At 41.8% G+C, this 15440-nt stretch overlaps 1 protein-coding gene across 1 annotated transcript in view; it reads right to left on the reverse strand.

The window, feature by feature from the left end:
* MCU (mitochondrial calcium uniporter) overlaps positions 1 to 10225 on the reverse strand; it is a 279792-nt gene extending 269567 nt beyond the window's left edge. The window contains exon 1 of the mRNA XM_007940632.2: positions 10079 to 10225. Coding sequence (XP_007938823.1) covers positions 10079 to 10225 — 147 coding nt within the window. The remainder of the gene's footprint in view (positions 1 to 10078) is intronic.
* Between the last annotated feature and the right edge of the window lie 5215 nt (positions 10226 to 15440).

The raw sequence follows: 15440 nt of genomic DNA on the forward strand, positions 1-15440 counted from the left end.
TGCATTGTAAATTTTGGTCAATGACATGAGACAAAATATATGTGAACTACTGTATGAAAAGTGAATTTACTCTGTAAATCTTCACCCAAATCCTATTAAATAAATAAATAAATAAATAAATAAAAGCATACCACACAGATCTACACAGAAAAAAAAAAAAAACCACTGACCTACAGAATATATTTTCAACTCCTTCACAGATCCCTTCACAATCCAATCCTTACCATAAAAAACCAAACCCACTGCCATCTAGTTGATTCAACTCATAGTGACCCGTCCTTGGGTTTCTGAGATGGTATCTCTACAGAAGTAGATTGCCTAGGCTTCCTTCCGAGGAGTGGCCAGCAGGTTTGAACCACCAGGCTTCTGGTTAGCAATCAAATACCTTAGGCACTTAGCCACCAGAGCGCCTATTCCTTACCATAGCATAGTGGTAAAGAGATTGGCTCTGGAGCCAGGCTGTTTGGTTTATATGCCAGGTGTGCCACTTGCTAGCTGTGTAACCCTGGGCAAGTCATTTACAGCTGTGTCACTTACCAGTTGTGATCTTGGGCAAATCACTTGATCAATCTGAGGTAGCTAAGTTTCACTATCTGTAAAATTAGGATAATAGCAGTATCTATGTCACTAGGTGTCACAAGAATTAAGTGAGATAATCCATGTAACTACTTGACAGTCTGATATATGGTGCACTTGATAAATATTATTATTGACATCAGTATTATTGGCCTAATCTCTGGCTATCCTTGCCCATGCTCCAGTCATAACAAACTACTTGCTGTTTCTCAAACACATCTTATTCCCTCATCCTGTCAGACCCACCACACCTTTGCAGTCTCCCACATACTGCACAATCTCATGTTTCAGCTTAAGCAAGGCCTCTTCCATGAAGCCTCTCCCAAGTCTCTCACCCTCTTGTGTAGGTCTAAGTATTCCCACTGTATCTTTTTTTTTAAAAAAATAAAGCATTGCCATTTATAGTCTTGTTTGTACACTTTCTCTTGGCTAGACTGAACTCTTCTGGGACCACCATAGGGGTAGCTGTCTTCCCCCAGTGGCCAGCACAGTGTCTCAGAAAAAGCAGGAATTTGAAAAACATTTTCTGAATGACTCCAGGTTATCTAACCTTTCTATACAACCTTTTCTCATCTGTATGTTTCCTGAAGGATTGCTGTGGATTACACTAGACAATGTTATAAAAGTGTCTGATATATAAGCAACACTTCAGAATTATCAGGTTTACTAGATGAAACATTTTAAAATCCCAAACTTAATTGCAAATTATCCCTAGGAGGGAACACTTTAGATCCTTATCAACTAATACCTGGAGAGGAGAATGAGGAGAGAAATAGTCCACAAAGACAATGTTCTATATCCTACTTTGGTAAGTAGGGACTGGGATCTTTAAAGCTTATGAGTGGCCTTCTAAGATGTAATTACTGGTCTCTCCTCATCCAAAGTAAAGAAAACCAGGTACATGGAAACAACTGGTCCAAGAGACTAGTGGACCACATGAACCTCAGCCTCCACAACCCTCAGACCAGAACAACTAGATAACACCTGGCTATCACTGCCAACCACTCTGAAAGTGATCACAATAGGAGATCTCAGATAGAGTGAGAGGAAAATGTGGAACAAAACTTAAATACTAAAAAAGCCCAGGCTTACAGGTCTGATAGAGACTGGTAGGACCTCCGAGACTATGGACCTTAGTTATCCTTTAAGCCCAGAACTGAACTCACCTCCATGGTTCAGCTTTCAGCCAAACAAAAGTCAGGCCTATGAAATGAACAAGATCACCAAGGAGGTATACGTACTCCTTAGAACAACCAACCATAAGAGTCCAAAAGGGTAGCATTTGCCCAGGGACAAAGTTCAGGAGGCAGGTATGGACAGGAAAGAAAGACAAAGGGAAGTGGTAACCACAGGAAGGAAATAGGAAGAGTGCTGTTAAATTGTAGGGAGCAGGGATTGTAATCAATGTCACAAGAAAGATATGCATGAATTGTTGAACAGAAAACCAATTTGCTCTGTAAACTTTCATCCAAATCACAACAACAACAAAAAGAAATGTAATAATCAGGAAGAATGAGGAAATCTCTTAGAAGCGAACATCAGTAGATGAAGACGAAGGAGGACCCACACCAATATAGCGGCATGGTACACCCTTCAAGCTCAAACTCAAGCTCATTGCCATCGAGTTGATTCTGACTCATAGCGACCCCCTTTGGGTTTCTGAGGCAGTAAATCTTTACGGAAGTAGACTGCCCGGTCTTCCCTCCATGAAGTGGCTGGTGGGTTTTAACCGCCAACCTTCTAATTAACAGTCAAATGCCTTAGGCACTATGCCCCCAGAGCTCCTTGGTACGCCCTTAAGTCTAGCCAAATCTAGGCTTAAATCCCAGCTCCAAAACATGTCTTGCCCATCTTTGCATCCCTAGCACTAAGACAGCTTACGACACTTAAGAAGAAAGTGAATCTGCCCAATCCTCACTTTCCTCATGTATAAAACCAAGATAGTACCTTTCATAGGGTTAGTGTGAGAATTGAACAAGGTAATACGATGCCCTCGGATCTTAGATGCTTTCTTCTATATTTGACCCTTTATCTATAGAGAATAAACAGCTCAAGCTAACCTATTTGCTTTCTAGTTACTTGAAAAATAATCAGTAGCATTAACTTCCTCTGAAGTAAAGTTTAAAGCAGACATTAATATTCTTAAACTCCCTGTAGGAGCTCTGGTAGCATAGTGGCTAAGACACTTGCCTGCTAACCAGAAGGCTGGCGGTTCAAACCCACCAGCCACTCCTCGGAAGGAAGGTTGGGCAATCCTACTTCCGTAGTGATACTGCCTCGGAAACCCAAGGAGGGGTCGCTATGAGTCGGGGCCGACTCGACGGCACATAACAACAACAACAACAACAAACTCCCTGTAACACCATTTAATAGAGATACATAAGAAGCACAAAGTAGGCCTGTCTTAGAAGACAAAAAAAATTTAAGAGATCTTATAACCAGTAGAGTTTAGGGCTGTGTATCTGTGATTCTCTGGAGAGTCGCATCCACCGACTGGGATCCTCAGCAATATTATTACAAGTGCTGCCCAAACAACAAGATGGACAATAAACAGCAAGAAAAAAATATGTGCAAAAACAAAAACTTTAGTAATAAGGTATGAAAAGTAAACACCCTATTCTTCTGGGCTAATAAATGCTACTGATGTAATTAAAGGAAAGCCTTTGGAAAAGGCTCTTATTTTCAAGCACAACGTCAAAATGCCACGTCATATTATCCAATTATTCCAGAAATGCATTAGAAAAATTTCAGCTTTAGTATGCTAGTAGACCTAGTTTGTGATATAATTTATCAAAAAAACTTTTATCTGTGTAAAAGATTCAAGCCTGTACACAGCTTATGGGTCAATTAATTTACTAAAATTACTTTGCTTGAAGTCAACTTTCATTTTTACACAGGCTGCCTCAGTGCAAGCATTTAACCAAGTTCAATGAAATAAAAAAATGGGTTATTACTCTTTAGCGTTCAACCTGCAGGAAACAAGTTTTTTAATGGTGTCATCAAGCTTGATCTAAGTCAGGAAGTAATTATTCGAAACTGAGGTTAAGTACTTAGTGTAAGAATTCTGACCTTCAACTCACTTTTTAAAACTAGTCTTAGCTTTAAAGTTTTAAAAATGAAACAAAGATTGTGTGACAGATCTGTATTAACTAGTGGGACTGCTACAGAAAAAGCCATTTCACTGTTGTTGTTGTTGTTGTTATGAACCATCGAGTCGGACCTGACTCATAGTGACCCCCTCCTTGGGTTTCCGAGGCAGTGTCGCTACGGAATTAGATTGCCCGACTTTCCTTCCGAGGAGTGGCTGGTGGGTTTGAACCACCAGCCTTCTGGTCAGCAGTCAAGCGCCTTAGGTACTAGGCTACTAGAGCTCCTACACTCTAGTTTTCTCAATCTGAGGTCTTTTCAAGCTCTGAATTCTAAGATCTCTTAAAGTATGTCTGCCATGGTACCATTTTTAGTTTACCTAACATATTATTCCAGTAATGCTAATAAATCCATAAGCTACACACACAAAAAAAAAAAAAAACTCACTGCCATCAAGGCAGATCCAACTCACAGCAATCCCTCCTTGGGTTTCCGAGGCGGTATCACTACAGAAGTAGATTGCCCAATCTTCCTGCTGAGGAGTGGCTAGTGGGTTTGACCCACCAGGCTTCTGGTTAACAGTCAAATGCCTTAGCCACTACGCCACCAGAGTTCCTCTGTAAGCCATAGTATAGTATTAATCAGTTGTGTGCAGTGAATTACTTGGATGGCTTTTCCAGCCATGGTCTTTGTGACTCCTACCAGATTACTGGGTGGAACTATGCAAGGTGCTTATGGCCTTCCAAGGGGACTGGATGTTGTTGTTGTTGTTGTTATGTGCCATCGAGTCAGTCCCGACTCATAATGACCTCTCCTTGGGTTTCCAAGGCAGTATCACTACGGAAGCAGATTGCCCAACCTTTCTTCTGAGGAGTGGCTGGTAGGTTTGAACCGCCAGTCTTCTGGTTAGCAGTCTAGTGCCTTAGGCAATACGCTACCAGAGCTCCTAAGCAGAGAGGGGGATCTCACTGTCATCAAGAGAAAAGAGCTGGAGGTGAAATGGAGTGTGTCCTTGTACCCAATATCCCTGCGCTGGACCTCCTTGACAGAGACAATGAGCTGAGACGACCAGCTGAGAGACAGTGACAGCAGAATCAGGTGGCAAGAGACAGAGCAGCAGGCTTTCCGGCCCACTGAGAGAGAAAGCTGAGGGCCCTTGGGCAGAAGGCTTGCTGGTGGAGTGGAGTGTACCTAGGTGCACCTATCGGTAGAACTAAAACAGCTTTGTAACACTTGCCCTCAAGCAGGGCAGAGGCTGGGCCAAGAGGAAAAGGGCCTGAGGGCATAGCAGAGGAGAGACTGTCATGATGGAAGAACCGTATCCTGAGCACATTCCTAGACCTGAATTTTAACTTGTTACTTCCCTAATAAACCCCATAATCATGAGTATTGTCTGTGAGTTCTGTGTGCCCACTGCAATGAATTACTGAAGACAGCAGAGAAGTAATGAGTACCATTGGAGGGATGGTTGGTATCAGAGTGGGTAAAAAAGGCCGTAGGGTGGTGGCACATCTGGTCTTATAGGAAAAAGCTGCTGATGGTGATTGTCTCTCCCTCATGTCCTTTTTCTATCAGTCAAATAAAGAATAGGGGACTCAAAGGCTGAGACCATATATCAAGCAGCTATCCTAAGATCTTAAAAGGTAATCATGTCCTTAATCACAAGAAAACAAACAGTAATTTTAAATGAAATCTATAGGGGCACAAGCTTAGATTATGAAAAGAAATAAAAACAACACTCTTAACAGTTATTCAAACAATGGTATCAATTAAGTGCTACTGCAGAAGACCACGAACATTCCTTGATGTCAATCTCAAACATGAGACAGCCTCCCCCCAAAAAAAGAATGATACCCCTGTCAATCTATTGGAATTGATTTTACTTACTCCATCCTTGATACTGTATTTTTTTATTTGTACTCCATCTCCGAGTAAAGAGTTCCACAATGCATAAAACAGAGCCTCTAGGGACTAGTTCAACTAATCAGAATTTGTTGAATAAATCCAAGTTCACTCCTTCAAATATTAAATGATTTTCAAAATAAGCAAGATGTTAAGATGAGCAAAAGGATGGTTGCTTCGTTAAAAACAAAAGGAGTTCACTCTTGTCATATTTACCTAGAACCTTCAAAAGCTTAATGTTATAGTAAGATAAAATAACAATAAATTTAGAACCTGCTCTGATCATACATTTCTAAAAATCTGGGTAATCATCACACCTGTGCTGTCTTTGGACAGAATGCTAGTGACCTCTGCAGAGCCAGTGTGGCATCAATCTACCATAAAGAAGGTATAATATACCACCAAAGGCAGCACTGGCAATACCACACCTAAAGCAATTAGCCAAATACAGCAACCTAAGCAATAGGCCATTAAACAAGTGAAGCAGATCTTTTTTGGTAAACAGACAAAGGGGTGCTTATCCAGCTAGTCTGAGTCACACCTAGCGCTGTGCTGAAGTCTAAGAAAGACCCAAAGGTAACAAGATCCACAATCTTCACCCTTATCTCCCCAGGAAGATAAGATGCCCATAAATGAAACATTTAGAGAACAAGACAAGTCAGTGTCAATCTGTGTTCTGAAAATAATAAACCCTATCAGAATTCAGAGAGGACAGAATAGAACAATGGAAAGGGATTTAGAGCTGGAGAGCATAAAAGTTAAGATCCAAATTAGGATCTATCCTCAAATTCACTTCTATTTAAATGACCTTTTTAAGTCCCAGGTCTGTCATTAAGCACACATACTCTAACAAGCCACCATGAAGTCTGTTTCCTCTTGGGTAAATTGAGAATGTGAGATTCAAAGAGGAGTCCTGGTCACAGTTTCTAACCTGAAATGGACCTCAGAGGTTAGAGGAATGAGTGTTGTCAGTGACAGTGAAGTCCACTCCTGACTCATGGTGATCCCAGGCCAAATCCTGTGCCATCAGCATGATAGGCTGTAAACTGGTTTGCACTGGTTGATTTTCAGAAATAGATAGCCAGGCCATTCTTCCTAGTTTGTCTTAGTCTGGAAGCTCCACTGACACCTGTTCAGCATCGTAGCAACACATAAACCTCCACTGACAGATGGGTGGTACCTGCACATGAGGCGCACGGTCCGGGAATCAAGCCCAAGTCTCCTCCGTGGAAGGCAAGAACTCTAAACTGAACCACCCCGAGAGAGTGATGAAGGGGTGATTAAGGCTAAAATTCAGCTACAAAAGCTATATAAACAGTCAGTATGGATGTATGGAACAGGTAGAAAAAACAGTGCAGAGAATGGCTTAAGTATATAGTGGAGCATTTGAACTGGGATGGGCATGGAAAAATAAGATGAGCCAGACCATGAGAAACTCAATTTAAAAATTAGGATTTGGCTCTGTGTCAAGAATGTAACTTTTGAAAAGTTTTTGTCAAATCTTTCAGGTTAAATTGAAGCTCTATCACCACCATTAAGAACTGCTATGTGGAAGGCAGAGATATCCACAAACTATTAACAATACAATGACAGACTTAAGCAAGAGATTTAGTCATTCAGTTTAGCCGTTGGCCATGAAGAAATGCCAACAGTCAGGCTGTCATAATCAGAGATAAAACGGCTTGATTTAGCAAAGGCATTACACAGCTCACAATGAACGCCAGTTCCCCCTCAAAGAATCATCTATGAAAATAGCAGCCACCTTCACTAGCCATACAGAGAGGCTCGCAACAAACATTTTGCATCCATCTTAGTTACAGTCACAAGCTGTGGAGCAATGCAGGCTCTTTCCATAGGAAGGAAAAAATTACACTAGATGGTGCTAAAAATATTGAGTAAATCCCTGCTTCTTTACTCCTATTTACTAAGCTGAATGATGTTTTAAATGGGGGTGGGGGTGGGGGAGTGTTTTATTTATAACTGCACAACTGCATTTACCAATAAACTGAACTATTGCATTGCTTTGGACTCACTCTCCGAACTAGGAAAAGATGGATTTCAAAAAGCCTACCCCTATAGCAAAAACTGACCAGTACTGTAATTGGTTATAACCCTGGGCTCTGATTACCAGATCTACTATAGCAGAACCAAAGTGACACAGGCTGGACTTGTGATCCAGTCCAATGCAGAGTGCCATCTGCTGCACGTACACAGGATGTCTCTTTGCAAGATTCAACCTTAGTGTCTACCAGGGACCTTTATAGTTTATTTTTTCTGGCAAATCGGTTGTTCCCATATGTGCCTAACACATGTGGCCTCATCAACATCTACTTGCAGGAAAATTTTCATTCATAGAGTTTTGAAATAACGATACTTTCCTAACAGAGAACAGTTAATTTTACAAGGGAGGAGAGAGATGTGAAGGAGCAATTACACTTTAGAGTAAAAAGAACACAATACAGGGTCAAAGTATCTGGAGTTGATGAAGTCCAAAATCTGTCACATATTAACTGTGTAACCTTGACCAAATCTGTCCCCTTTCTGGGCTTCAATTTCAGGCATAAAATGTCAAGAGTCAAGAGTTAAATAAATCTCTAAGATCCTTTTCAATTTTAATGTCCTGTGAGGAATCAGAGAATATCGAATGGAAACAACTGTGCGCACGATTGCTTCAGAGCAATGGCAGAAAAAGAAAAAAATCTGTTTACATATTTTAAGTAATCACATTCAACTTGTTGCAAATATTCAATGCTAAGTTCATTTACAAGTCACCATTCCCATGGTGACATTTCTGTCCTTCAGAAATAACACTTTAATTGTGCTTTCGGTTACAAATGCAACACATCACTTTTCCCTACCCCAGAATAGCACAGAACACTCGTCAAGTAGCCCAACAAGTGAGACACAGCCTGACAGACTCACATAGTGGAAAATACACAAAGCAAGAAAGCTAAATGAATACCACACCCGAACACTCCTTAAAAACTGTACAGAGCCAGAATATGCCTTATCAAGATACAGGCAGAAAGAACTTGGGAAGTCTTTCAACAATTTGGGGGAGAGGGGAATGCAACCAGATTTTTGAGTGGTCTTATGTTTTAAAAGAACAAAACTCGTAACTGGAGGCTATGAAACACGCAAATCTAAATTGAACTGTGGAAAAGCTCAGCGAAGTAATATGCCAGTATGCCAAAAGTGAAATACTACAATATTCTCATAAGAATGATAGGATCCACCATACTTATGACTGATAATTACAATGCCACCTCACATTCGTTCTTCTCATAGCTCTTTCAGACGCCTAATTTGATGTTGTCATCTGTCTTGGGGTATATGCTCTGAAAACGTCCAGTTCCGTTTCTTCTTATAAGCTATGTGATCAGAACAGGACAGGTGGATTTATTTGAGACCTGGAGTTACTCGTTCCTCCTATCAGGCTGTCTGCGGTAATCTTCTTATTACCACACTACAACTTGGCCCTGGGAAATAACAGCTATGCTCAGAGTTGGACAGAGACTAACACATATGGGTCTAGAAAGTCTAAAGGAAGAGAACCTGCTGACTTGTTAAGTCACAAACTCCATGCCAGGTCCATCTCTTGCAAGTGAAAAAAGAAATCACCCATACACATACACAAATATCAGGGCTGTTCAAATAGAAACTCCCTTTCGTTGCCAGCCAATTCAATGCCAGCCGAAACCTAGCAACTGGTTAATACAACCACCAAATCAACCTCTTCAAATAACTTGTCATATTATTGCTTCTCCTCTGCCTGTTCTCCACCCTTCCTTCTTCAGGTACGCCAATAAGCTATAAACTAGCCCTCCAAAAGGACCACCGAGGACCCTTAAGGAACCAAACGGAGCGTGCCTCTTGAAGCAATGCAGCATCCACCTCAAAGGAGCTGGTTTCCCATGCACGCACACGAAGGAAGTCACAAAGGGGGATAAAGTTTGATTTTCCTCCCTGCCTGTCCCCCGAGGGCCGAGAGAGGGCGAGAGAACGGACCCTCTACGGTCCTAGGTTGCTCTCCGGAGACAGTTCCCAGCAGCATGGCATGTCTCCTGACACATACACAAGGCAGCCGCGGCAACTCAGGACACCCCAAACCGCCCGGAGGAGGAGGGAAAGGGGACAACTTGCACCGGGCCCCGGTACGGGGCATTGGAGCCGATATGTTGAGAAAGGAGGAGGGAGGGACCGAGGTCGGGGGCGGGTCAGTGAGAGGTTCAAGTCCCGTCCCTTCCCCGCCCTGGTGTCCCCGGTCCTGCGGGAACATCCCCGTCGTCGCCCCTCCTCCTCCTCCTCCTCGCGGCTTCCTCCCGCCCGCCTTCCCCTCCTGGTCGCCGCCGCAGGCGCCTGAAGGGCACGGCGGCTCCTCGGTGCCTGGCAACCTCGGGAGCGGCTGCGAGTTGAGGTAACTCGCCCGCTGCCCCGGCGGCCTGCCGGCTGGCTGCTCCCACACGCCAACACCGCCCCGCCCTCCCCGGAGCCGCCGGGCGCGCTCGCTCACCGTCCGGTGGTGCTGCTGCTGCCGGTGGCGGCTGACGCCCAGCCCGGGGAAGCAGCCGGCAGTCAGCGCCCCGCAGCCGCTGGCGCCCCCGCCGCCGCCCCGAGAGGAGAGGAGCAGCAGGAGCGATCTACCTGCGGCGGCCGCCATCTCTCAACTGGAAACGGCGCCGACCCAGGCAGCGCAGCGGACGGCCGGGGTGGAGCTAAGAGCCGCCACTCACCGAAGCTGGCCCAACAGCCGCTCTTGATCGAGTTAATGAGGCGGGGCTTCCTGCAAGGCCCAATCGACAGGCGGGAGAAGCATACTTGAGGCTGCCTGTCACTTCCAGAGTTACCTATAGTGGGACATAGTCAATTACGGGCAAATTCTAGGGAACCGGTAATTGGCACCCTAACCCCTCAGAATAGCAGCAATAGAGATGGCATGTTCGATTCTGCTAATCTTCACTAGGGATAGAGCTATGATAAGAATTACTGGGGAGATGGGTATATGTGCAAAGCTTTGTACTTCGTGAGTGTTCTAAGTTGGCAAAATAGGCACCAAATTAATAACCATTAACTATAAATGCTGTAACTCTCAACAACACGCCCAGAGTTATCATTCATAACTGATGGTACTTGGATATGCTGAAATTAACCCTGTATCGTGAGGTGATTTAATGACTGTGATATGTAGGACAATATAGGAGGGGCAGAATGATTACGATATCAAAGTCCCAGAATGAGTACATGCCATCCGAGTGAATTCACAGACCTGCATACATTTCAAATACTCGATTTATTTTTGTACCGCCTTTGTACTAATACTCTGCACGCTCTCCAGAAGCAGCACTCTCTATATTCCTACCTATTTGGTCTTGTGTACACTTATTAAACTGCAGAAATAGAACATGTTGATATTGTAATAAAAATCATGTCAATGTTATTTTAATGACGTTTCATAATTTATGTAAACTATCCGTTAGGATATACTTTGGAGGAACTCTTGACAACCTTCTTTTGAAAAGTATCTCTTTCTACAAGAAATAAGCTCCTAATGAGGGGTCATTGAAAACTGTGTAAGTAGAAATTCCGTTTCCTGAATTTTTTTATGAGAGGATTTTCTTGCTATCTGTTTATTATTATGAGCTGGTTAATTCTCACAGCTCCCTTTAAAATCTGGAGCAGGAAAACAATTTGGAAAGCCATTAAAAGGATTATTCTAAATTTTGGGAAACTTACTGTAGTGTTGCCTTAAGTGATAAAGTTAAAATGAAAACAAAATGAAATGGTACTTTTTGGTCAAGAATAGCTAAATAATGAAATGGAGTTTGTAGTTTGTTTAATACTCCCACCCGCCCTACAATGGAAAGATTATTGGCGGCTCCTGGTGAGACCATCATGCCCTTCACCCAAGAGTCATTTATTGCCCAACTGTGTAACCTGAGAGCTCAAAAATGAGACTCTAATTCAACAGCTGCACATAGTATCCCCCTAGTTGGAAATCTGTGATAGTGCTTGACCAGCTTCATTTTCCATCCATCTATACTGTATTTATCTCAACCCTATTTTGTGTATTTACTTATGCCAGGCTCTTTCCCCTTATTTCATGTCCCTTTACTCCTACTTACTAGGGTCACCATGAGTTTTAGTGGTTGTTTGTTTGTTTGTTTTTCACTGTCTGTCCCCTAGCCAAATCTTGCTATGAATAGGACTGAACCTTTCAGCTCCACTTTACTCTTTGAGAAGATTTGCTAGAAGTTGCCTTTCCCCTGTTTTCATCAGTATGAAAATTAGATGCGCATCCTACAGTACTGAGTTTTAGTCTTGTGAGTTTGCAAGAGAACCACAGTTGTTATTGTTATTTGCCCTCAAGTCAGGCCGACTCATAGCAACCCCTCCTTGGGTTTCCGAGGCAGTAATCTCTACAGAAGTAAATTGCCCAACCTTCATTCTGAGGCGTGGCTGGTGGCTTTTGAACTTGACTGGTTAGCAGTCAAGTGCCTTAGGCACTACGCTACCAGAGCTCCCAGTAAATGTACATAAAATGGCACAAACCTGAAACTGGAGGGAGTGCCAAAACCTTTCTCCTTCCTATTTACCAAAATGTGTCATCTTTTACCCACCGTGATGAAACTACTGATGCATCATAGGTAGGCTGTGGAATTTGAGGATCCACCAAACTGGGTTCTAATAATCCAGGGCTTAAAATTAATCTCATCAAATATCAGTTATCTTCTCACAGAGAAAAATGTTTTCATAGCCACCAAAGAGTTCTCACATCAGCTGTTTGGCCAAGTCCCATAAGAAGAAAGTATGGATAGCTCAATAAAAAATCATCCTTATAATTAAAAAATATATATCCATTGCTGTCAAGTCAATTCCAACTCATAGCAACACTGTAGGACAGAGTAGAACTGCCCCATGGGATTTCCAAGGCTATACATTTTTATGAAAGCAAACTGTCACATCTTTCTTCCACGGGACAGCTGGTGGATTCAAATTGCCAATCTTTCAGTTGGCAGTTGAGTGCTTAACCATTGTACCTCCAGGGCTCCTATATATCTGTATCTATACACACACACACACACACACACACGGGAGTTTTGGTAGCATAGTGCCTAAGGCACTTGACTGCTAACCAGAGGCTGGCGGTTCAAACCCACCAGCCACTCCTCGAAAGAAAGATGGGGCAATCTACTTCCATAGTGATACTGCCTCGGAAGCCCAAGGAGGGGTCGCTATGAGTCAGGTCCTACTCAATGGCACATAACAACAACAACAACATACACACACACACACATGCACACATACATAAATATATACTATGTGTGTGAAGGTGGAGGGGGTGTGTGTGTGAGATGTACATGAAAGGAAAGGAAATTAACATTCTGTGAATATTTGTTATGTGCTATGCTGATCACTCTAGAGATATCACATTTATAAAGAATGGAAAATTAACCACAAGAAACTTAAAAACATGACTATTTTTGTGAGTAAATAGTTGAAGACAATTTAAATGTCTTCCAATAGGGAATTGGTTAAATAAATTAGAGGCTAAGCCTGCAACAGAATATTATGACACCATTTAATTTTTTTTTTTTTTTGCTATCTATACTTTTTTAATTAATAAGATAAGATAGTATAAATGATCATTTTAAAAAGTAATATTTTATGTATACAGAGAGATGGTGATAGATGACAGATAGATAGAGATGGTGATGTTTTCTAGAAGAATAAACAAGAAACTGTGTTATCTCTGGGAATTTTTAGTTACTCCTTTGAGTGGCTTAAAATTTTTTTCCATCTGCATGTTATTCTTATACTTATAAAAATGTGGTCACTGAAACTTACATGGCTTCAAAATTGCTTTTTGTGCCAATCCTTAAAAAACAAGTTAGTCTTTGTCTTCTTTTTTAAGGTAAACCTAATCGGAACAAACTTCCTGGAGCATGAAACCCTAACTAGGTTCCCTACTAAAAAGTACACTTGAGTCAGCTCCCATGTATGACTCAACCAATGGGATATTTACCTAAACATTCCAGAACAGCTAGAGTAGGTGATGAACATAGTTCATTGACAGAAGTCAGAAAACGTAAAAGGAATATGCTTAGAGGTCTGAGAGATGAGTTTTATGCTTCACCAATAATGTGAATTATTATTCAAGTGAGATCAACAATTTTTAAAGATCAGGAAAAAGTGTGTGAAGAGAGAGAACAAGAGAAGTGTTTAAACCCACTGCCATCAAGAGGATTCCGATTCATAGCAATCCTATAGGCCAGAGTAGAACTGTCCCATAGAGTTTCCAAGGCTGTAAATTTTTACAGAAGATTGCCTCATCTTTCTTCTGCCAAGTGGCTGGTTGGGTTTGAACTACCTATCTTTTAGCAGGCTGAATGTCTTAACCACTGTGCCACCATAGCTCCTTGGAAAGGGTTTAATTTTATATCGATCACAGCCTAGACCTGTTTCCTGGCTATTTTTGCTACACTCTTTTTCCAGATGTCATTATTCCTATTTCTCTATACCTACCCATCTGAAAAGGAGGACTAGCAGTGTAGTGGTTAACGCATTTGGCTGCTAACCAAAAGGTCAGTGGTTTTAACCCACGAGCTGCTCTGCAGCAGTCGTCTCTCTATCATTACTGGTCACTGTCTATGAATTCTTAGTTTCTGTGATCTTATATGTCCTTTTAAACTAACACTTTCTCTGGATCATTAATATTTCTACTCAGTGTAACTGAGAAGGACTCAATTACTCTTAAAACCCACCACACTACTTTGCCTTTCTGTATCTATATTCTGTCTATAGCTATCTCTCGCTCTTTGTTAAACACACACACATTTCCTTCCTCATTTTTGTTTCTCTCCTCTCCTCTCCCAACATGCCCTTCCTCTAATAAAGACTGCAGGAGCTCTAGTGGTGTAATGCCTAAGGCATCTGACCGCTAACCAGAAGGCTGGCGATTCAAACCCACCAGCCACTCCTCAGAAGGAAGACTGGGCAATCTACTTCTGTACTGATACCACCTTGGAAACCCAAGGAGGGGTCGCTACGAATTGGGTCCGACTCGATGGCATATAACAACAACAACAATAAAGACTGTAAGTATAGCAAGGATTGTGAGGATGACACACGACCAGGCAGCGTTTCGTTCTGTCATTAGGGTCACTATGAATTGGAGCCAAATTGATGGCACCTCACAACACCAACAATAAAAACCATAGCCCTACTCTGAACCAGAGATAGACTTATATACTCTCCCTTAGATTCTGTATGTGCCAACAGGCTTCGAGTCCTGGCCTCCAAAGGATAAGCAAATCCATATTTACCTTATAATTCAATGGCCCTACAATCTAGCATTCTTCTAGGTCAGTAACATCCAAACTGCAATATATATATATATATTTTTTTTTTTTTTTCCTATCAGGAGTAGAATACCAGTGAAACTAAATGTGCATAAGCTGTTGAGAGTAAAATGAATCTGCTTTGTAAATTTGTACCCAAATCACAACTATTTTTTTTAAAAAAAAAGAGTAGAACACCAGGAAAACATTGAGTTGAGAAGGGCAGTCGTATTCAAATAGGACTGTCTTTGTTCATGTTTCTCAAGATCTAAGCAAACTTTAAAGTTGTCCTTTTTGTGTTGGATTGGCTTGTGGCCTTCTACAGTCTCTGTGTTTACCAAAGACGTCACTAGGTTTGGTTGTTACCTTTGCAGTAGCTCATGATGGCACCCTCCCATACCAGACCACACAGAATCCTTAGTAATACATACGATTAGTTTCAATCATAGAATAATATATTATAGATATATTTGTAAAATGCTGAAAAGCAGTATTTCTTAGATTATATCAATACTAACACCAAAATTATTTTGTAAA

This window comes from Orycteropus afer, unplaced genomic scaffold (assembly GCF_000298275.1).
Source record: "Orycteropus afer afer isolate SDZICR_OR568_19922 unplaced genomic scaffold, OryAfe1.0 scaffold00070, whole genome shotgun sequence".
In the NCBI taxonomy this organism is placed as follows: domain Eukaryota; kingdom Metazoa; phylum Chordata; class Mammalia; order Tubulidentata; family Orycteropodidae; genus Orycteropus; species Orycteropus afer.